Here is a 24,322-nt window from a genome sequence, read left to right as displayed (position 1 = left end):
TCTGGGAATGGAGTAAAAAGTGAGAAATGGAATTCAATGTGGACAAAAGCCATGTCATGGAAATGGGAAAGAGTGAAAGACGACCCGTGGGGAATCTATAAGATGGGAGATGGAGTAGAACTAGAGAAAGTTAAAAAGGAAAAAGACTTCAGAGTGACAATGGAAGAAAACAATCAACCAGTAAGCCATATTGATAGAAATTTTAGAGAGACATATAATTTGCTAAGGAATATTGGAGTAGCATTTCACTACATGGACAAAGAAATGATGAAGAAATTGATAAGTACTATAATAAGACCCAGATTGGAATATGCAGGAGTAGTGTGGACCCATCATAAAAAGAAACACATAAGGAAGTTGGAGAGACTACAAAAAATGGCTACAAGAATGGTTCCAGAATTTGAAGGCATGACATATGAGGAAAGACTAAAGGATATGGATCTACCAACCTGGAACAAAGAAAGAAGAGAGGGGATCTCATACAAGTTTATAAATTGATCAACGGAATGGACCAAGTGGATAATAAGAAACTGATCCTGAGAGAAGAATATGACATTCGAAGCACAAGATCGCATAGTAAAAAGCTGAGAAAGGGAAGATGTCTGAGAGATGTTAAAAAATATAGTTTCCTGCAAAGATGTATTGAGACGTGGAACAGTCTGAATGAAGTAGTAGTGTCTGCAACGAGTGTGCATACTTTTAAAGTAAGATTGGATAAGTGTAGATATGGAGACAGGGCCACACGAGCATAAAGCCCAGGCCCTGAAAAATTACAACTAGGTAAATACAACTAGGTAAATACACACACACACACACGAGATGGAAGAGAAAAAAGTGTAACAAGTTTAACTAAAAATGATAAAGGCAAAAGACTAAAAATGATGTATATGAACATAGATGGGGTTTTAACAAGTAAATTAGAATTAAGAGATTACATAAAGAAAGAAAATCCAGATATTGTATGCCTGGCTGAAACAAAACTAAATGAGGCAATCAAAATACACTTGGATAATAGGTATAATTTATGGAGAAGAGACAAAGATGGTAAAGGAGTAGGAGTCATGATGATGTTAAGGAAGGAGATAGTGATAAACCAAGTGGAATGTGGGGAAAGAAAAGCAGAAGTACTGTATGTTAAGATGCATATTAATAAAAAAGAGTTAACAATCATTGTAACATATGTGCCACCAAAAACAAATTCATGGACAAATCAAGAATATCAAGACATGATAGATGACACAATAAGGAGTCTAACGAGAATCGTTAAAGAAAGAAGAAAAGTGATATTAGTAGATTTCAACTGTAAAGAAGTGGACTGGGAAAATTATGAAAGTGGTATGGGGGAAGAAGCCTGGGGAGAAAGATTCCTGAACCTAATGATAGACAATATGATGGACCAGAGAGTAAAGGAATGCACAAGATTCAGAGGAAACGACGAGCCGGCGAGATTGGACCTAATTTTTACAAGGGGTATACAAATAAATGATGATATAACATATAAGTGCCCATTGGGAAAGAGTGACCATGTAATATTAGAAATGGATATAGAAGAGGGAAAGGAAGATAGAGACGATTCATACAAAGACCGATTAAATTACAGAAAAGCTGATATTGAGAATTTCAAGAACTATTTCAAAAACATAAACCGGGAGATGGAAAACTCAGAGAGTCAGGGAATATGTTCCGAAATATAGACCTAAAGAAGAAAGAAAGAAAGATTGGTTTAATGCAAGATGTGCTAGGGCAAAGGAGAAAAGAGATGGAGCATGGAAAAGGTGGAGAAATAGAAATCCAGTAAATAAGGAAAACTTCAAGGCAGCGAGAAATGAATATGTTAAGGTGAGGAAGAAGAAAAGAACTTTGAAAAAGACATTGTTGAAAAATGTAAGGAGCAACCAAAATTGTTCTACAGATTCATAAATGGAAAAATTAGGCAAAAAGAAACAATAGAAAGGTTAAAAGGAGAGAACAGAATGGTGGAAAACCCAAAAAGTATGGCAGAACAATTAAATAATAAATTCCAGGAGGTCTTTACTAAGGAATCCAAATTTGAAAGGTCACAGGGTAATAGAGAGAGAGTCTATATGAAAGAAATTAAAGTAACCAAGCTTGAAATAAAAGAGTTAATGAAGGAACTGGATGAAGTGAAGGCAATGGGACCAGATGAAGTCTCAGGCAGAATACTGAAAGAATGTAGGGAAGAACTAGCAAGTCCTATATACATCATAAAATGCTCAATAGAAAATGGAACAGTACCAGTAGAATGGAAAAGAACGGAGGTGGTTCCCATATATAAGAGCGGAAGGAAGGAAGAACCTTTAAATTACAGACCGGTATCATTAACTAGTGTAATATGCAAGATGTGTGAAAGAGTAATAAAGAAATAATGGATCGAGTTCCTTGAAGACAACAAATTAATATCAAATAGCCAATTTGGTTTTAGAAAAAGACGGTCGTGTGTAACTAATTTATTGAGTTTCTATTCTAGAATAGTTGATAGAGTACAAGAGAGAGAGGGATGGGTTGACTATATTTATTTGGATTTAAAAAAGGCGTTTGACAAAGTGCCACATGCAAGATTAATATGGAAGTTACAGGAGAAGGGTGGCTTAAAAGGAAGCACATTGAGATGGATAGAAAATTATTTGAGAGGGAAAGAAATAAGGACAGTAGTTAAAGATATGAAGTCCAAGTGAAGAGCAGTAGAAAGCAGAGTGCCACAGGGGTCAGTATTGGCACCAATACTTTTCCTCATTTATATTAACGACATGCCAGAAGGAGTGAACAGCTACATAAATCTGTTTGCAGATAATACAAAATTGTGCAGAGTTATAAAGCAAAAGGAGGATTGTGAAATACTGCAAGAAGACCTAAATAAGATCTGGCAGTGGTGTAAAAAGTGGGAAATGAAATTCAATGTGAACAAAAGCCATGTCATGGAAATGGGAAAGAGTGAAAGACGACCAGTGGGAATCTATAAGACGGGAGATGGAGTAGAACTAGAGAAAGTAAAAAAAGAAAAGGACTTAGGAGTGACAATAGAAGAAAACAATCAACCAGTAAGCCATATTGATAGAATTTTTAGAGAAACATATAATTTGCTAAGGAACATTGGAGTAGCATTTCACTATATGGACAAAGAAATGATGAAGAAATTGATAAGTACTATAATAAGACCCAGATTGGAATATGCAGGAGTAGTGTGGACCCCTCATAAAAAGAAACACATAAGAAAGTTGGAGAGACTAGAAAAAATGGCTACAAGAATGGTTCCAGAATTTGAAGGGATGACATATGAGGAGAGACTAAAAGCTATGGATCTGCCAACCCTGGAACAAAGAAGAGAGAGAGGAGATCTGATACAAGTTTATAAATTGATCAACAGAATGGACCAAGTGGATAATGAGAAACTGATCCTGAGAGAAGAATATGACATTCGAAGCACAAGATCGCATAGTAAAAAGCTGAGAAAAGGAAGATGTCTGAGAGATGTTAAAAAATATAGTTTCCAGCAAAGATATATTGAGACGTGGAACAGTTTAAATGAAGAAGTAGTATCTGCAACGAGTGTGCATATTTTTAAAGTAAGATTGGATAAGTGTAGATATGGAGATGGGGCCACATGAGCATAAAGCCCAGGCCCTGTAAAACTACAACTAGGTAAATACAACTAGGTAAATACACACACACACACATACACACACAAGGAAATAGTGTGGGAAGACTACGAAGTGGTAAACGGTGGAGAGTGGGCAGAGGAATTGTTAAATGTAGCAACAAATAACTTGATGACACAGTGGGTGAAATCACCAACAAGGTGCAGGGGACAAGATGTTGCAGCAAGGTTGGATTTGGTATTTACCAGGGGCATCTCCCTAAAAGAAGAAATTGAGCATGAATGTCCCTTGGGGAAAAGCGACCATGATGTCCTAAACTTTAAGCTGGATACGGAAATAAGCACAGATACGATTGTGGAACACAGGGAGGAAATATTAAATTATACTAGAGCAAATTATAACCATATGAGGGAGTTCTTTAATGAAATTGACTGGACTGTGGTATACCAGGAAGGAGATATGCAATTGAAATACGATAAATTTATGGATTTATATAACCCTGCTGTGAAGAGGTTTGTGCCATATCACAGAAAGAGGACTTTAAATAATAAATAGTGGTTTAATAGAAATTGTGAAGAAGCAAAAAAGAACAAAGAAAAGGCATGGAAGAAACTTAAGAAAAACAGTGATGTATTATCAAGAGAAGTTTACAAAACAGCAAGGAATAGATATGTTTAAGTAAGGAGAACAGCACAAAAGGAATATGAACAGAGAGTGGTGGAAAACTGTGATAGTGACCCTAAAATGTTATGCAAATTCATAAATGGAAAACTAAATAAAAGGGAGGCAATAGAAAAGGTAAAAAATGGGGAAGAAGTATATGAGGATGCTAGAGATATAGCTGAAATTTTGAACAACAACTTTTGCAAAGTGTTTACAAAGGAGGAGTACTTTATAGGAGAAAGGCCTACAGAAATAAAGCAAATGCAGGACATCATGGTTACTAAAGAAGATGTAAGGAAAATTATAAGCAATTTGGATATTAATAAATCAATGGGGCCTGATGGCATATCTGGAAGGTTGCTAAAAGAATGTAAGGATCAATTGTTGAACCCTGTATTTGATATTGTGGAAACCTCCATACGAACAGGAATAGCCCCAAAAGAGTGGAAAAGAGCTGACATTGTGCCTATATATAAAAATGGTAGTAGAATGGAACCGTTAAATTACAGACCAGTATCGTTGACTAGTATATTGTGCAAGGTATAAGAAGAAGTAATTAAAGCTAAGTGGAGTGAGTATCTAGAAAGTGAAAACATTCTGAGTGAAAGGCAGTTTGGTTTCAGAAAAGGAAGATCATGCGTATCCAATTTATTATGTTTTTATTCAAGAGTAACTGACATACTACAACATAGAGAGGGATGGGTGGATGCTATCTACCTGGACTTGAGAAAGGCCTTTGATAAAGTGCCACACAATAGACTATGTGGAAACTAAAGAAAATTGGAGGAGTAAGTGATAAACTATCAAAATGGATGAAAAATTACTTAGTGGGAAGAGAAATGCAAAGTGGTGAAGGGAAGGAAGTCCGAGTGGAAGAAGGTAACCAGTGGAGTTCCACAAGGGTCAGTGCTTGGTCACATCATGTTTTTTATTTATGTTAATGATGCCAGTAGGAATTGACAGTTACATGAATATGTTTGCGGAAGATACCAAAATTATGCGGAGAGTAAAGAATGTGAAAGATTATAACAAGCTACAGGAAGATCGTGACAAAATATATGAGTGGAATAAAGAGTGGCAGATGAAATTGAATATAAACAAGAGCCATGTTATGAAAATGGGAAGAAGTAGATACAGACCAAACAGGGACTACAGGCTGGGTGGTGAGAAGATTGAAGAGACCAATGAGGAGAAAGACTTAGGAGTAATCGTGCAAAACACTCTGTCACCGGAGAAACACATTAACAAGATATTTTGGAAAACATATAACATGCTCCAAAATATTGGCCTTGCATTCAACTACCTAGATGAAGGAATGATGAAGAAGATATTATGCACCTTAATAAGACCCCAGTTAGAATATGCAGCTTGCATCTGGTCACCGCATATGAAGAAAAATGTGAAGAAGGTGGAAAGGGTACAGAGGCTAGCAACAAGGATGGTACCAGGACTCAGGGAGTTAGACTATGAGGAAAGATTGAGGAAGCTGGGGCTGACCACACTAGAAGAGAGAAGAACAAGAGGAGACATGATAACTATGTATAAATTGGTGAACAAGATTGACATACTGGACAGAGAATTGATAAAGGTGACCACAAGTAATTACCTCCGAGGACATGGAAAAAAACTAATAAAGGACATCTGTCTAAATGACGTGAGAAAGTACAGTTTCCCGCATCGTAGTATTGATAAGTGGAATAAACTGAGCAGTGATGTCGTTGACGCGGTGTGTGTCAATCAGATGAAAGAGAGATATGACAGGAGTGGACAAGGAGACAGGACACAGAGAGCTTAGCTCTGTAATACACAAATAGGCAAAACACAAACACAACACAAACACACACACACACACACACACACACACACACACACACAGTAAAGACCTACTAAAACATCTAAATGACGAGGATAGACAGAACTTAGAAGAGGAAGTACAAGAAATCCATAGAATGGGACCATATCAAGAAGGAACAGTGAGACCAATTAAGATATTACTAAAATCACAAGCAGCAGCAGAAGAAATACTATATAGAAAAACAAAACTCAGAGAAACAGAAGGTTGCAAAGATATATATATAAAGAAAAATAGAAACGAGGAGGAAAGGAAGAGACACAACGAACTAGTGGCAGAAGCAAGAGAAAAAAATAATGAAAGGTCAGAGAAGGAGAAGAAGCATTTTTGGAGAATTATAGGAGACAGGATAAGGAAATGGTATATAAAAGAGAAGAAGAGAAAAAATGGAGCAAGTTTAACTAAAAATGATAAGAACAAGAGATTAAAATGATGTATACAAACATAGATGGATTTTATCTAGTAAATTAGAATTAAGAGATTACATAAAGAAAGAAGAACCAGATATTGTATGCCTGGTGGAAACAAAGTTAAATGAGGCAATAAAAATAGACATAGATAAAAGGTATAATATATGGAGGAGAGACAGAGTGGGTAAAGGAGGAGGAGGAGTCATGATGATGTTAAGGAAGGAGATAGTGGTAAATCAAGTGGAGTTTGGGGAAGGAAAATCAGAAATACTGTATATTAAGATACATATTAATAAAAAGGAGTTAACAATCATTGGAACATATGTGCCACCAAAAACAAATTCATGGACTAATCAAGAATATAAAGACATGATAAATGACACAATAAGGAGAAAAGTGATATTAGTAGGAGATTTCAACTGTAAGGAGGTGGACTGGGAAAATTATGAAAGTGGTATGGGGGAAGAAGCCTGGGGAGATAGATTCCTGAACCTAATGATAGATAATTTGATGGTCCAAAGAGTAAAGGAAAACTCAAGATTCAGAGGAAACCATGAGCCGGCGAGATTGGACCTAGTTTTTACAAGGGATATACAAATTAACGATGATATAAGATATAAGTGCCCATTGGGAAAGTGACCATATAATATTAGAAATGGATATAGAAGAAGGAAAGGAAGATAGAGATGAATCATACAAAGGAGACCGATTAAATTACAGAAAGGCTGATATTGAGAACCTCAAGAGCTATTTTAAAAACGTAAACTGGGAGATGGAAAACTCAGAAATGGTTCAAGAGAAATATAACTTATTTTTGAAAATATACAAAACAGGAGTCAGGGAATATGTCCCAAAATATAGACCTAAAGAAGAAGGAAAGAAAGATTGGTTTAATGCAAGGTGTGCTAGGGCAAAGGAGAAAAGAGATGGAGCATGGAAAAGGTGGAGAAGAAACAGAAATCCAGAAAATAAGGAAAACTTCAAAACAGCAAGAAATGAATATGCTAAGGTGAGAAAGGAAGAAGAAAGGAACTATGAAAAGGACATTGTCGAAAAATGTAAGGAACAACCAAAATTGTTCTACAGATTCATAAATGGAAAAATAAGACAAAAAGAAACAATAGAAAGGTTAAAAGAAGAGAACAGAGTGGTGGAAGACCCAAAAAGTATGGCAGAACTGTTAAATAGTAAATTTCATGAGGTCTTTACTAAGGAATCCAAATTTGAAAGACCACAGGGTAATAGAGAGACTGTCCATATGAAAGAGATTAAAGTAACCAAGCTTGAAATAAAAAAGTTGATGACAGAATTAGATGAGGAGAAGGCAATGGGACCGGATGAAGTCTCAGGCAGAATACTGAAAGAATGTAGGGAAGAACTAGCAAGTCCTATATACAACATCATAAAATGCTCAATAGAAAATGGAACAGTACCAGTGGAGTGGAAAAGAGCTGAGGTGGTTCCCATATATAAGAGCGGAAGAAAGGAAGAACCTTTAAATTACAGACTGGTATCACTAACTAGTGTAATATGCAAGATGTGTGAAAGAGTAATAAAGAAGCAATGGATTGAGTGTCTTGAAAACAACAAATTATTATCAAATAGCCAATTTGGTTTTAGAAAAGGTCGGTTATGTGTAACAAATTTATTGAGTTTCTACTCTAGAATAGTTGATAAAGTACAAGAGAGAGAGGGATGGATTGACTGTATTTATTTAGATTTAAAAAAGGCATTTGATAAAGTGCCACATGAAAGATTACTATGGAAGTTAGAGGAGAAGGGTGGCTTAAAAGGAAGTACATTGAGATGGATGAAGAATTACTTAAGGGGGAGAGAAATAAGGACAATAGTTAAAGATATGAAGTCCAAGTGGAGAGCAGTAGACAGGAGAGTGCCACAGGGGTCAGTATTGGCACCAATACTTTTTCTCATATATATAAACGACATGCCAGAGGGAGTGAACAGCTACATAAATCTGTTTGCGGAGGATGCAAAACTGTGCACAGTCATTAAACAAAAAGAGGATTGTGAAATACTACAGGAAGACTTAAACAAGATCTGGAAATGGAGTAAAAAATGGGAGATGGAATTCAATGTGGACAAAAGCCATGTCATGGAAATAGAAAAAAGTGAAAGACGACCAGTGGGAATCTTTAATATGGGAAATGGAGTAGAACTAGAAAAAGTAAAAAAGGAAAAGGAGTTGGGAGTGACAATGGAAGAAAACAATCAACCGGTAAGCCATATTGATAGAATTTCCAGAGAGACATATAATTTGCTATGGAATATTGGATTAGCATTTCACTATATGGACACAGAAATGATGAAGAAATTGATAAGTACTAAAATAAGACCTAGACTGGAATATGCAGGAGTTGTGTGGACCCCCCATAAAAAGAAACACATAAGGAAATTGGAAAAACTACAAAAAATGGCTACAAGAATGGTTCCAGAATTTAAAGGGATGACATATGAGGAGAGACTAAAAGCAATGGATCTACCAACACTGGAACAGAGAAGAGAGAGAGGGGATCTGATACAAGTTTATAAATTGATTAACGGGATGGATCAAGTGGATAATGAGAAACTTATCCTGAGAGAAGAATATGACATTAGAAGCACAAGATTGCATAGTGAAAAACTGAGGAAGGGAAGATGTCTGAGAGATGTTAAAAAATTTTGTTTCCCGCAAAGATGTGTTGAGACTTGGAACAGTTTGAGTGAGGAAGTGGTGTCAGCAAAGAGTGTACATAGTTTTAAAGAAAAATTGGATAAGCGTAGATATGGAAACGGGGCCACACGAACACAAAGCCCAGGCCCTGTAAAACTACAACTAGGTAAATGCACACGCACACACACACACACACACACACACACTCGCCCCTCATTTATCCGTATTTCGGTTAATCCAGACAGTGTTCAGTTAATAATTTAATCATTTGAGTTCAGACAGCCAAGAAATTAATTTAGACAATGCAGGCCTCACACACTTCCAGAAACGGCCAACAAATGGCAGCACCACTGCAGCAGGTGGTTATAACAAGACTGCCTGAAACGAGTGAACATTGTGTATTGTCTGGTATCAGTGGGCAAGTTTGTGCATTTTCAGTACCTCAGAACTCTTAAATTATGTCTCCCAAGGGTGTTAGCATAAGTGAGTGGCCCTAGTTGTGATTTAAAAGATGGAATTAATAAGAAAATAAGAGAATGAATCTATTGTTATGCGTGTTTGTGAGGAGTATAGTATGCCCAAGCAAACTGTGTTAGACATTAGTAAATCAAAAAATAAGCTGGAAGAATATTCTGCAAAAATGAAGCCATGCCTTTTCTGGATGTCCTCGTCCAGCAAGAAGACGAGAAATTAACTACCAGCATCTACACCAAACCCACCAACCCAAGATTCTGCTTAAATGGACGAAGCGAGTGCTCCGCGAAGTACAAGGATGCTACCATCAGCGTCTATATCAGAAGAGCGCTCACTCACTGCAGCATGTGGAAGCTAGTACATCAAGAAATAGAATGCTTCACCCAAGTCCTAATAAACAACCGCTTCAGCGAGAAGGATGTCAGCCACCTGACAAAGATGTTCATAGGCAGCTGGTATAACAAGAAGCAGAGAGAAAAGAAGGAAGAAGACATCAGCATTTTTTTATAAAGCAACATTCTCTTCTGTCTACAAAGATGAGAGAGTCATTACACAAAGAGTAAGAAGAAATGTCAAGCCTCCTGACCCCAGCAAGAAAATAGAGCCAATAATATACAGGCAACCCCCCGCTTAACGAAGGGGTTATGTTCCTAAAAAACACTTCGTTAAGCGAAACTTCGTTAAGCGAACCGATTATAACCCCTGACTTGAACTTCCACTGAGAGTAAGCAAAGCGAGAGTGCATCATAGTACAGTGAAAGATTTAATGAAAGTAAAAATTATGAAGTTTAACATTTAGGCAGTTAAATTTTATTTAAGTCATTATAATGTACACTAATGTATGTATGTACGTAACTTTATAATGTTGATGATATTAAATTTATGAAGGGAGGGAAAGTGAAACAGGAAAGACACTAACCAGCAACCTGTGGAATGTAAACAAAGGACGCATCATTGTACCACATACAAAACTTATGTACCACATTTCCACAAGGCTTTCCATTTTATCTATTGTATGTAGAGTCACGAGTTCAGGTGGTTCTTTTAGCTTGCAAGGCAGATAGAGTCTCACCAGTCTTCTTAATAGTCTGCTGACTTGAAAATAGTAGAGACAGTATATGGAGTCAAGATGGTGGCCAGCAATACTATAGTTTTCTTTCCTCTTTCGTGTCTGAGAATAATATCCAGCTTGACTTCCAGAGTAAGAGACTTCCTGGTCTTCTTAGGAACGCTAGGCCACATTGCAGGGTGGTATGGTGGTAAGTTGAGCGAGTGAAGACGAGCTGCTGCTGACGCCGTTATGTGGTGCGTGTTGTCCACGAGAGGCTTGATCTTGATCTTGATCTTGATTCTACAGATGTCTCAGAATTTCTCCTGAGGCAGTCCTTAGTATTTGCAGCTCCTGGTGTATTCAAAAGCTTGTCGGCTTACGTGATACAGCAGGGCTTTCAAACTTGGAAAAAATTACCAGGATAAAACTTCATTAAAGCAAGTTTGGTGTTCGTTAAATGAGCAGATGGTAGTAAAATGAAACTTTCGTTGTAGCGAAATTTCGTTGTGTGAACCTTCGTTAAACGAGGGTTGCCTGTACTATAAGACAAAGAAAACAAGCCATCTTCTGAAAAACAACCCCTCAAAGGAAAGAGAAAGCCTGCAAAGGTCGCATGTCATATATGGGTTTATGTGCAAACAAGGTAACTGTGAAGTCCTTCCCTCCACCTACGTTGGCATGATGACGACTCTCTCGCGACGTCTGACCTTCCACTAGCATCAAGAGTGCCAAAAAAATGTCTACAAGAATAGCATATAACCAACATCACAAGAGAAATTATGGAATTCAACACAGAGATCCTGACAACTTTTCCAGACACAAGACACCTCCCCATCTTAGAAGCACTCTACATCAAAGCAGAAAAACCTGCATTAAACCAACAAGCAGAGGACCTAAAAGCTCTACCGAGTATGCAAAGAGAAAGCCCCTACACAGGCCAAGGTCACACCTCGTGTCAGCCAATCAGGGACCAAGACGCGCGGTGGGTAAAGCAGCACAGCTGTATACATTTAGCCCCACGCATCACGCAAGCCATTCTCTCCTAAACACTCACAAAGAAAAGACCTCGCTACTGAAGAAGGGTCTAGGACCCAAAATTGCGATCTAGCAAATACAACTAGCTTTGGCGAAGTCATACAGACACTTAAAAAGAATACAAGACTATCATAAGATATAAGGAGAATATCTTAAGGAAAATAGTCAAAGCTCAATTAGCTATCACTTTTAATGAGATATGCATTACAGAAAAACTTCTGTCTATATACACCCTCAATATCCATCTATATCTATCTATCTATCTATCTATCTATCTACAGGTAACTCGATTTACGCATTTTTGTTATAACACGACCAAAAAAATATTATAATTAATTTAATTTGCACAATCAGTTTGCTCATACGCGATTTGGCCCAACAGCATTTTCAAACTGAGCGCCACACGCAATTTCAAACTGTGCGCCAGAGAGTTCCGCAGCTGACCGATAGGTGGGAGCTCCAGGGCCAGATCCAAGAAGCAGGTTGTTGTCTATGTTGGTACAGACAACCTCCATAGCAACCTCCTGCTCACATACCAACCTTCGTAAAATAGCATCCACAAAGATTCGTTGTTGTTGGCGGGTGGAGGTTAGTAGCCCGCCTGAAAGTGCTCATTGGTTGCCAGGAGCTGGATCCAAGAAACTTTAACAATGTCAGAGCAACCTCCTGCCGCGAAATGGCATCCATGAACGCTTGGAGGGACGGTGACGAGGTTGCTATCAGGTTGCTCTCAGATTGCTGGGAAAACCACCTTTCGAGGTGGTGTTACTCTCTTATATATGCATTTATATTCACTAAACAACATTTCTATTAGCTTTTTACAATCCTTGCCCCAAAGAAAGGATTGTTTTGTAATGCACAGAGAGAAATCTTACATGGAATACCAAAAAATAAAGCAGAGATGAGACCAGCCACAGACGAGGTGGAGACTCGCGGCGACTTCTTCTTCTTGTGACCCTTTTAGCTTGCATGTTGCTTTCACCACAATATTTGTTTCCACTCCTCTATTGCCTGCTATAATGGATATCATATCTTAGTATTCATATACGCTCATGCCATGAGGATAACCTCGACTCTGTGGCACTGAGTGATAGTGAATTACTAATGAAATACCGCGGTATTTCATTAGCTCAAGTGCCTTTTGTGGCAACCACTCTATCATGTATAACACGAGTACAGGCTGAGTTAAACCAAGTTTAGAAGGTTTAGGTTGAGAAAAGAATGAGGAATGTATGCCTCCATGCCAGACACTATCACCTCTGTTGTGCGTTCAGCACACAGAGACGGGTCTCTGACACGGAAACAGTAATCATTCCACGGAAAATCAGCATAATACCTCCTCAGGTCCCCAACTGGCAGAGGTAAAACACCAAAGGCACCTCTGCTTTGGAGGATCCTGAGGAGGGATTGGAGAAATAGGGCAAGACACAGATATGAGGTTATGGTTGGAGAAGCCCAACAGAGAAGATAGGGTAAAAGCGAAAACAGAAGGATTAGATGTAAGGAAGAGGTCAAGAATGTTGGGCATATCTCAAAGACAAGAGATTGTGATCAGAGGAGCCCAATGGAGAAGATAGGGTAACAACATAAGCTGAAGGATTAGAGGTGAGGAAAACATCAAGAATGTTGTGTGTATCTCCAAGAAGGTCAGGAATACGAGTAGGGTGTTGCACCAGTTGCTCTATGTCATGGAGGATAACAAAGTTGAAGGCTAGTTCATGATGTTCAGTGAAGGGAGATGAAAGCCAAAGCTGGTGGTGAACATTGAAATCTCAAAGGATGGATATCTCCACAAAAGGGTAGAGAGACAGAATGTGCTCCAATTTGGAAGTTAAATAGTCAAAGAATTTACTATAGTCAGAGGAGTTAGGCAAGAGATAGACAGCACAGATAAATTTAGTTTGAGAGTGACTACTGAATTGAAGCTAGATGGTGGAAAACTCAGAAGATTCAAGAGCGAGAACAAGTTAAGTCGTTGCACACATAGACACAACAGCCAGCTTTGGAATGAAAATGAGAATAAAGAAAATAGAAGGGAACAGAGAAGGGGCTACTGTCAGTTGCCTCAGACAGCTGTGTTTCAGTGAGGAAAAGATGATGATGTTTAGTAGAGAGAAGGTGGTGTTCTACAGGTTGAAAATTAGATCTAAGATCGGGAATGTTGCAGAAGGTAATGAAGAAAAAGCTGAGGGAGGTGTCAAGACATTTTGGGTCATCAACGAGAGAGCAGTCCAACCTGAGGACATTTCCGGTCCCCTCACCAGAAGGAGACTCCAAGGCTGGATTTGGAGTCGTCATTTTTCAATTCTGAATTTTAAGTGAAGGGTGTGTGTGTGATAAGTGCATGTAGTTTTATGAGAAGTATGAGAGTTGTCTTTAGAAGGCAGGCTGTGATTGCCCCTTTGAGTTGTGAGGCACAAAGGGAAACATCCAGCAAGATCACAACTAGCTTTAATGGAAAGTTCACAGCATCCCCTGAACTAGTGCTATTAGACATGTATACAAGGTAAGAATGTTAAAAGATGGGTGCAATTTTAATTGTATAATAGTATGTCTTACCTAAAGGATTAAGAGCATCACACTGTAAAGAATAGTGAGTCATACCCATGTCAAGATCAAGATTGCTGATTGCATGTTTTGTTTTGGTTCATGTGGTGTATGCAAATTCTTCCTGACTAGTGTCATTTTATGTGAATTACTAGTACGTACAACCTATTATATATTGTTACCTTTAAAGAAAAAGTAGTTTACATGTACGGAGATGTCTAGGGTTTAATTTTTTGAATCTCTGTTGCCATAGACTGACCAACAACCACTGCCTTAATATGATCCTTTTTTTTGGAGAAAAGGTGCATCTTATGAGCAACCAAATACGGTATATAAAATAAATTAATCATCAAATATCATAGCCCAATGGAAAAAAGTGATCATGTGGTTCTAGAAAATTAGAGGATCAAGAAATTTTGAAATGTGATGAGGGACAAAAAAAAAAAGAAAAAAAAAAGAACCATGCCAAGACATATTTTGAAGGATTAAGAATTTATTTTGGTAGTATTAATTAGAAGGAAATTATGCAAGGCAAGACAGTCTAAGAAAAGTATGAAATATTCATAGACAAGTGCAATGAGGGGGTAAGGAGATATGTTCCCGAATACAGAATAAAAGAGCACACATGGTATAATGGTAGCTAAGAAGTGTAAGGATGCAGCTTAGAAAAAAAATAAGGTAGCAGCAAAATGAAGAAAATTGGAAGCAGTATAAAGAGTCACAAAATGAATACATTAAAATAAGAAGGGAGGAGGAGAGAAATTTTGAAAGGGATGTAGTAAAGAGATGGGAAGAGGAACTCAAGCTTTTTTATAAGTATAGATATGGAAAGATGACAAACAGAGAGACCATCATCAAGTTAATCAATTAAAGGAAATGGGATATATGAAACAATGGAAGAAAAGAGTGAACTAATGAATGAGAGCTTTACATCAGTATTTAATGAAGAGGGAGATTTCATAGAGCAAATGACCAAGTGGCACAGGAAGGATTAAGAAGTGTTGTGGTACATAAACAGAAAATTTGTGAATTACAAGAAAAGATGAATGTAAGAAAAGCAATGGGGCTAGATGGAGTGTCAGTGTAGACACTGAGAGAATGTAGAGAACAACTGATGGAACCAATTTTGGATGTGATCAACAGTTCTTTAATGGAAGGGACAGTACTAAGGGAATGGAAAAAAGCAAATATTGTTCTGATATACAGAAAAAAGACAGTCCCTAAATTATAGACCAGTGTCACTGACAAGTGTTGTGGGAAAGATCTGCGAAATTGTTATTAAAGAAAAATGGTTAGAATATCTGGAGGAAAATGAAATAATTAATAACTCCCAATTTGTTTTTATAGAAAAAAAAGATCATGCATAACAAATTTACTAAGCTTTTTAAACAAGAGTAATAGATGAGGTACAAAGGAGAGATGGATGGATTGACAAGGTGTATTTAAATATTAAAAAAGGCTTTTGACAGAATACCACATAAAAGACTCCTATGGAAAATAGAATACATTGGAGGAATACAGGGAAGTATCTTAAACTAGATGACAGACTACTTAACAGAAAGGGAAATGAGAACAATGATAAGAGACACCCAATCAAGTCAGAGCACAGTTACTAGTGGCATACCACAGGGTTCAGTGCTGGCACCAATTATGTTCCAAGTATATATATTAACAATATACAAGAGGGTTTAAGTATCTATATAAATTTTTTTGGAGACAATGAAAAACTCTTTGAGAGTAATAAGGAACAAGAAGGACAGTATGGAATTGCAGGATGAATTTAATACCAGGAAATGCCATATAATTGAAATGGGTTAAAATAATATAAGGCCTACATGGGAATACATAATGGGAGAAGAGGTTATAATGAAAAGGAGAGAAGAGAAAGACTTGGGAGTGATTATACAAGAAACCCTGACTCCAGAAAGACATGAATCGGTTATCTGCTTCAACATTAAAGACACATTCAATTACATACAAGGCATTCACCTAGACTTGAATATGCAGCAGTGGTGTGGTCACCATACATGAAGAAGGATATCAGGCAGCTAGAAAGGATCCAAAGGACTGCTACTAAGATGGTGCCAGAAATAAAAGATCTTCCCTATGAAGAAAGAATGAAGGTAATGGTACTACCAACTTTGAAGAATAGATGGGAGAGAGGAGATCTAATGATAATGTATAAGACAGTAATCTGTATGGAAAAGAAAGATATACAAGACCTGGTATCACTGACACAGGATGATAGACGAACAAAAGGACACTCCAAGATCATGAAAAGTCAGTGTTTGAGGAACATCAAAAATTTTTTTTATCCACATAGGAGGTGGAGTGAAGAGATTGTAGCAGCAGAAAATATGCATAAACTTAAGGAAAAGCTGGATAGAAGTAGATATGGAGACAGGTCACTATGAGCTTCGCTCAAATCCTGTAATATACAACTAGATAATTAATACAAATACACACTTACTATGATATATGTCCTGCAAAGAGCCTCCACCACAAAACTCCATGCATATCCATAGCTTGTCTCTACGCAAGTAACTTCCAAAGTATGCTACAATGTTCGGGTGTCTGCAATCCTTCATCATTAGAATTTCTTGCTGTATAATGGTGAAGTCATCCCCTGAGAAAGATATAAAGAATGCATTAAAAATCAATTGATAAATAGATGAATACATGACTAAGTGGTCACATGTATTGATATATCAATGGATGAGTAGATTGTTGGATAGGCAGACTGACAGACAGATTGATAGATGAATAGACAAATGGATGGATGGACAGATGGATGGATGGACAGATGGATGGGATGAATGGATGGCTGTGTGGGTGGATGAATCTGGGAAATGGAAGGTGATGTTATTCTATGCAGAAAATATTCCATGAGTACTTAGTATGTTTAATGCCTTTGTTTGATAGTGTCACAGTGAGTGTCAGTTGAGTGGTCTTCTCTGCTGCTGCTGGGTACTAATCTCTGTCTTTCAAAACTTCCACACTGTTCTGCCATGCCACACTGCCAGTTGTGTTTTTCTAATCATGGATTTACTTACAAATTAATTATATTTGATACTACGCATATATGCTTTCTTTTTAAATAATTGATTAATGTAAATGAACATTAAAAGAGTTTGATTCAATACTAGGAGAACGATATGCAACTTTTGAAAGACAAAAATGAATACCTGACACCAGCAGCAGAGGGCCACTCACCTGACACTCACAATGACAGAAATAGTAACAAGGCTTCTCTTGTTGCACTTCATTCCTCTCCCACTATCAAACCAAGGCATATCCACAGAATATTCTCTGCTCAGAATACCATTACATTCATTTTCCAGGTGATTCACTGATTCATGAGGAACTAGGTAAGACAGTTAAATACATTTCTAACTTTTAAAATGTTCATATTGCTGATTGAATTATTTAAAAAGTTCAAGGTCCTGCAAGATGGAAGTCACATGTGACAAACTATCAAGAGAAACAGCTGAAATGTAATCACTATTTGGGTTAAAGGGAAGAAATTAACTTAAACATAAACAAATCTCTAGTTTTAAGTATCTGACTACAGAAGATCGATGATCCAAAAAATCAATTAGCACTTGACATTTGTTGGGAGATTTTTCTACCACTGTGGTGATGAAACAAGGGTACAGGTCTTCCCCACTATATGATTAACCGTTTATACAATATTTCACTTTAACAGTCTTTTCCCTCTACTACCTCTTGCCTGCTATAGAATTGGTTATGCTTTGTTTTAACAATCAGAGTGTGCACTCACTCACTCCACACGTAAGTATCGTGGCATTTGTTTGGGGATGTCAAGTAGGATATAATCATGTATAGGGTGATGTTGGGTAACACCGACTTATTAGTACAAAAACCTGCTTAAAAATTTCATCTGGTACATGAGAGTGCACACTATACCCCAAATAAACTATACCTATGGTATACGCATGAATCCTCAACTCAGAAAATAAGTGCCATATTTTGCACTTCAAAAATTTTGGGATCTCAGTTGGTGTTTCCCCTACTGCAGGAAAACACCGAACAAGGAGTGGGAAAACACCAACCCTTATTTTGAAGCTCATAAAAAAATAAATAAACAAACAAAAAATAAATAAAAAAATTTTCTTTTTGCCTGAAATCAACATATATGATAACCCTAGCCACCCTCCATCATTAAGTGAAAAAATGGAAGCGCATAAAAAATCTACATTATTTGACAAAACAAACTTGACTTCGGCAGACAAAAACTGTACTATAAACATACCTCAAAACATACATTTTATGAATTTTTAACAACTATTTGAACTAGAGATGGAAGTTAAGACACCTTAAAAGTATATCTGAGGAATTTATAGCATATTACATTCAAATATAGGATTTTTAATGTAAAATCCATTTTTATCTACATACTTACCCATAGTTATTAATTACTGCTTAAAACCCCATTCCCACAGCAAACTCACACCATGTCTAACAGCTCACGAAAAAGAAATGAAAGAAATACTTGAGGTGCTTCTTTTTGTTTTCTTTGAGAAGACACCCAGCCTGTTTTCTACTCCCAGGTACCACCCATCGGCTCTAGCCTAAAAGGTCATAGAGGGAAGGGAGGAAGGGAAACTCAATTATAATTAATAATTAAGGTTAAGTATGTAGATAAGAAGGAGGTGGTAGAAAACACCAACTGAAAAGATAATTTACTCTCAGCGAGATCTAATAGCACTAGTTCAGGGGGTGCAGTGAACCTTCTATTAAAGCTAATTGTAATCTCAATGAACATTTCCCTTTGTGTCTTACAACTCAAGAGGACAGTCACAGCTTGCCCTCTAAAAACAACTCTCCTTCTTCACACAAAACTACATGCACTTACCACACATACACCCTTCATTTGAAAAATCAAAATTTAAAACAAAAATGGATACTCCAACCCATGCCTCGGAGTCCCCTTCTGGGGAGGGGACCAAAAATGTCCCCAGGTCAGACGCCTCTCTCTCAGTGATGACCCCAAATGTCTTGACATCTCCCTCAACTTTTTCTACATTAACTTCTGCAACATTCGCAGTCTTAGATCTAATTTTCAACCTGTAGAACATCACCTCTCCTCTACTAAACATCATCTTTTCCTCACTGAAACACAGCTGTTTGAGGCAACTGACAGTAGCCTTCTCTGTTCCCTCCTACTTTCTCTATTCTAATTTTCGTTCCAATGCTGGATTTTGCATCAATGTATGCAACGACTTAACTTGCTCTCGTGCCCACGCTCTTGAATCTTCTGAGTTTTTACCATCTAGTTTCGACTCAACAGTCACTCTCTAACTAAATTCATCTGTGCTGTCTATCTCTCCCCTAACTCTTCTGACTATAGTAAATTCTTCGACTAACTTGCAAAGTGGAGCACATTCTGTCCCTCTACCCTTTCACAGAGATTTCCATTCTTGGAGATTTCAATGTTCACCACCAGCCTTGGCTTTCCTCTCCCTTCACTGACTATCCTGGTGAACTAGCCTTCAACTTTACTATCCTCCATGACCTTGAGCTACTGGTGCAACACCCTACTCATATTCCTGACCGTCTTGGAGACATGCCCAACATTTTTTATCTCTTCCTCACCTCTAATCCTTCTGCTTATGCTGTGACCCTTTCATCTCCGTTGGGCTTCTCCGATCACAATCTCATTTCTGTACCTTACCCTATTTCTCCAATCCCTCCACTGGATACCCCAAAGCAGAGGTGCCTCTGACATTTTGCCTCTGCCAGTTTGGGAGACCTAAGGAGGTATTATGCTGATTTTCCCTGGAATGATTACTGCTTCCATGTCAGAGACCCATCTCTTTGTGCTGAACACATAACAGAGGTGATAGTGTCTGGTATGGAGGCATACATTTCTCATTCTTTTTCTCAACCTAAACCTTCTAAACCTTGGTTTAACTCAGCCTGTTCTCGTGCTATACATGATAGAGAGGTTGCCACAAAAGGTACTTGAGCCTTCAATCTCCTGAATCTCACACACTTTATATCTCTGCCAGAAATAATGCCAAGCCTGTTCTTAAACTTGCCAAACACTCCTTCATAAGTAAAAAATGTCAAAATCTTTGAAACTCAAACTCCCCTCGAGACTTCTGGCATCTGGCCAAAAACATCTCCAATAACTTTACTTCTTCATCTTTCTTTCCTTTATTTCATCCTGATGGCACCACTGCCATCTCTTCTGGCTCTAACGCTTAACTCTTCTCTTAAACCTTTGCTAAAACCTCCACCTTGGATGATTCTGGGCTTGTCCTTCCCTCTCCTCCCATGGAACAAGCTACAACAGGTGTTGGAGCCTGACCTAGACGTAAGTACAGGGAAATAGGGGGCCATATAGTTCTTCTGTCTCCATAAGTTTTTTTGGATCGTGCAGACGGAAATAAAATGGAGAGGTACGGAACTGAGTGGTGCAGCCAGACATACGACGCAATCAAAACAAACACCACCAAATTAAAATCTGCGATTTATTGAAACACCTGTAGGAATCAGGAGATTGACTGAGGACAATATGGAATTTTCTGGATTTAGAGAAGAAAGAGGAAATACGAGGAGATTGATCAACGTAGAAAGAGAGTTAAGATACTTAAAGGAAGTGATGTCAAGTTTAATTGAAAAGTAGGACAGACTGACAACGGAAAACACAGAGCTTAGACTGAGATTAGTAGAATGTGAGAAGGGCAGTGCAATCAATCAAGGATTAAAAGAGGAGATACAAGAGATAAAGAAACGAAATGATGTCCTAAAAGATACATGTCAAGATAACAAAAACTCCTTAAGGAGCTTACAGGATAAAGAAAAATTTCGGATTGAGGACAGGACGGAAGGTGGATTGGGTGAAAACAAGCTGAAGGAATTACAAAATGCATGGAAACAAGAACAAGAGGAAAAAGTAAGATTTTCAGAGGTAGTAAAGAGGCAAATTCAGGAAAAAACAAGAGACACTGTAATACAAGTAATTAAGGAGAAAGAAGATCTAGTGCATGATACAGTGGATGAGAGGAAACACTTTGCGATTTTTGGGATGAAGGAAAAAAAATCCAAATACCAGTAAGTTCATGAGAGAACGTGGAGAGAGAATTGGCCAAAACTATTATCAAAAAGGTTCACAACAGCACACAGGAACTGGACCAGGAGGTGGAGGAAGTGATTAGTTTGGGAAGGTTTAGTGAGTGGTGTAGGAGACCAATGAAAGTGAGAATGAGATTCCAAATGGCAGTGGAGGAAATTACGACAAGGAAAGGGAAGCTGGCCGATGATACTGAACATAGATATTTACATAAAAAGAGATATGAACATAGAGAATAGGGAAAAAGAGAAAGTGCTAAGAAATGAAGTTAAGGAAAAAAAAATGAGAAAAGGACGGAGATCCAGAAAAAGATTTTTACTGGAGGGTTCTGGATATGAGACTAAAGAAGTGGTATCTACAGAAGAAGGAAGAGGTTGTGGAGGAGGGAAGAAATTAAGAGTGACTTATACTAATATAGATGGGTTGTTATCCAGCGTGTTGGAGATTAAGGATTATTTGAAATAGAAAAACTCAAATGTAATGTACATTGTTGAAGCAAAACTAAGAGCGGAGATTCATGTTAATTTTAAGGAAGAAGGATATAATAGCTGTAGAAGAGACAGGAAGGATAAACGAGGAGGAGTGATAATAATATTATTCTATACCTCAGAGCTCTATAAAAGATATAAGAAGATTAGGATGGATACAGAAGATTGCTACAAAGATGATGCCGGAACTAAAGGACCTAACATATAAAGAGCGGCAAAAGAAAATGGGACTACCAAACCTTAAAAGATAGAAAAGAATGAGGAGATCTAATAACAATGTACAAGACAGTCAATGGCATTGAAAAGATAGACAAGGAAGACCTAGTGCTGTTGACAGAAGAGGATGGAAGGACAAGAGGTCATGTAAAGAAAATCAGAATGAGGCAGTGTGTGAAGGATATTAGAAAATACAGTTTTCCACACACAACGGTGGAAAAGTGGAATACATTGAATAATGAAGTTATTACAGCACATAATGTGCACAACTTTACGAAAAATTGGATAAATGAAGACATGGAGACCGGACACTATGAGCCCTCGAACCCTCTACAATACAATTAGGTAAATACAACTAGGTAAATACATACCTCAATAAACCACTAACCTAAATGATCCTATTGGGTGACATGCAACCTAGTGCACCTACTCCAACACAACCTCAGTTTACCCAGAACATGTCAAATTGACCTCAACAATGAATGAAACCCCTACCCTAACACCTAACTTAGACCATATGCTTGGCATTAAGAGTTTCCTCCCCACATTTCTTCCTCCCTGGTGAAACAAATCATATGTTAGTTTTACAGTCACATTTTTATAATAACACTTCTTCAAAGTGTACAGATATTTCTAAAGTATGACACCTGGTGAGAGGGCAGATTCTGGCTCTGTAGCAGACCAGAAAGTAAATGTGGCTGGTATGGAAGGCAGCTGTATTATGGCAGACTGGTGTTCAGGCTCCTTCCATCTTGAGTAGGAATGAAGCTGCCACATAGCGGTGATACACTAAAGTTACACGCTCAAGATAGATATCAAATCCAAGGGGCGCTCAAAAGCTTCATGAAGCATTATCTTCTGCTTGGGTCATTAAAATGTGAATAGAACAAATAAAAGATTATATTGCAAGGAACTCATGAACAATGCATCTGTGAGACTTTGAAATCAATCCATGCACTTCCAAAGGGCTTGATAGTGACCTAACCTTCATATCAATCAAGCTCACAAACACATTCAATGTAAGAATCTGTAACTCCTGCCAATGACCAGATGCCAAGCATACTCACATTCAATGTAAGAATCTGTAACTCCTGCCAATGATCAGATGCCAAGTATACCGAGTCCTGCCATGGGTTTGAAACCCAACCACTCCCTCTCAAGGTCTACTTCCTTTAAGCCAATTTCTCATTTTCAAATACAAAATGCATAAGAATTACAACTTATAAATAAATACACTTACCTGGTTCCAATTTGATGACTTTGATTGCAGCAAACTCATTGGTAATCAAACGTTTTGCCTAGAAAGTAAACAAGAAAATCGTCAGAGAATTCTTAATTACACAAACACACACATACACACATACAATGGCAATGGGACCGGATGAAGTCTCAGGCAGAATACTGAAAGAATGTAGGGAAGAACTAGCAAGTCCAATATACAACATCATAAAATGCTCAATAGAAAATGGAACAGTGCCAGTGGAGTAGAAAAGAGCTGAGGTGGTTCCCATATATAAGAGCGGAAGGAAGGAAGAACCTTTAACCCTTAACTTCCGGGGATTAAAATATTTTTTCCTGTCTAATGACGGGGAAAAATGGTACACCTAAAAATTGTCAGAACACAGTTTGAATACTGATAATTATTTTCTCTGTGTTATTCTGAATACAATGATGTACTTTCCAGCTCGATATGACGTCTGAGAGTTTAGTTATTGCCTTATCAAAGTTTCCTCCTCCGAATGTGTGACCAGTCAAGAGGAAACAGCCCGGAGAGCGACGCTGCTCTCTCTCTCTCTCTCTCTCTCTCTGTCTCTGTGTGTGAGAGAGAGAGAGAGAGAGAGAGAGAGAGAGAGAGAGAGAGAGAGAGAGAGAGAGAGAGAGAGAGAGAGAGAGAGAGAGAGTAGGGGGAGGAAGGAAGGAGCACGCGCATGCCTGCGTCTCCTAGAAACACTCTGTGTCCTTGACACATTATCTGGAGTCTGTTCTTCATCATTATTGCCTTCACTGTCACTTATACTGTGTAAGAGTCTCTGTCTCTCTGTCTGTTCTCCTGAGAAAGCAGGTGAATGATGCTCTACATCCGTGTCCTCACTACTAGTCTCTTCACTTTCCCCAGTTTCTTCTTCTATATATTCACTGTCACTTTCTTCTAGCTCAGAACCACTGCTAAGTAAAAGGGTTCTGCCTTGCTCCATGGTG

General features: G+C 37.9%; 1 protein-coding gene across 1 annotated transcript in view; it reads right to left on the bottom strand.

Moving 5' to 3' along the window:
* Positions 1–24,322, bottom strand: part of LOC123505172 (mitogen-activated protein kinase kinase kinase kinase 3-like) — a 190,945-nt gene that overhangs the window by 157,007 nt on the left and 9,616 nt on the right. Inside the window, exons 2-3 of the mRNA XM_045256333.1 lie at positions 23,364–23,421; positions 16,791–16,946 (exon numbers count right to left, since the gene is read on the bottom strand). Of these exons, the coding sequence (XP_045112268.1) occupies positions 16,791–16,946; positions 23,364–23,421 (214 nt within the window). The remainder of the gene's footprint in view (positions 1–16,790; positions 16,947–23,363; positions 23,422–24,322) is intronic.

This window comes from Portunus trituberculatus, chromosome 17 (assembly GCF_017591435.1).
Source record: "Portunus trituberculatus isolate SZX2019 chromosome 17, ASM1759143v1, whole genome shotgun sequence".
NCBI lineage: Eukaryota > Metazoa > Arthropoda > Malacostraca > Decapoda > Portunidae > Portunus > Portunus trituberculatus.
Note: the sequence above shows the minus strand (reverse complement) of the source record. Positions and strands in the feature narration are given on the sequence as shown.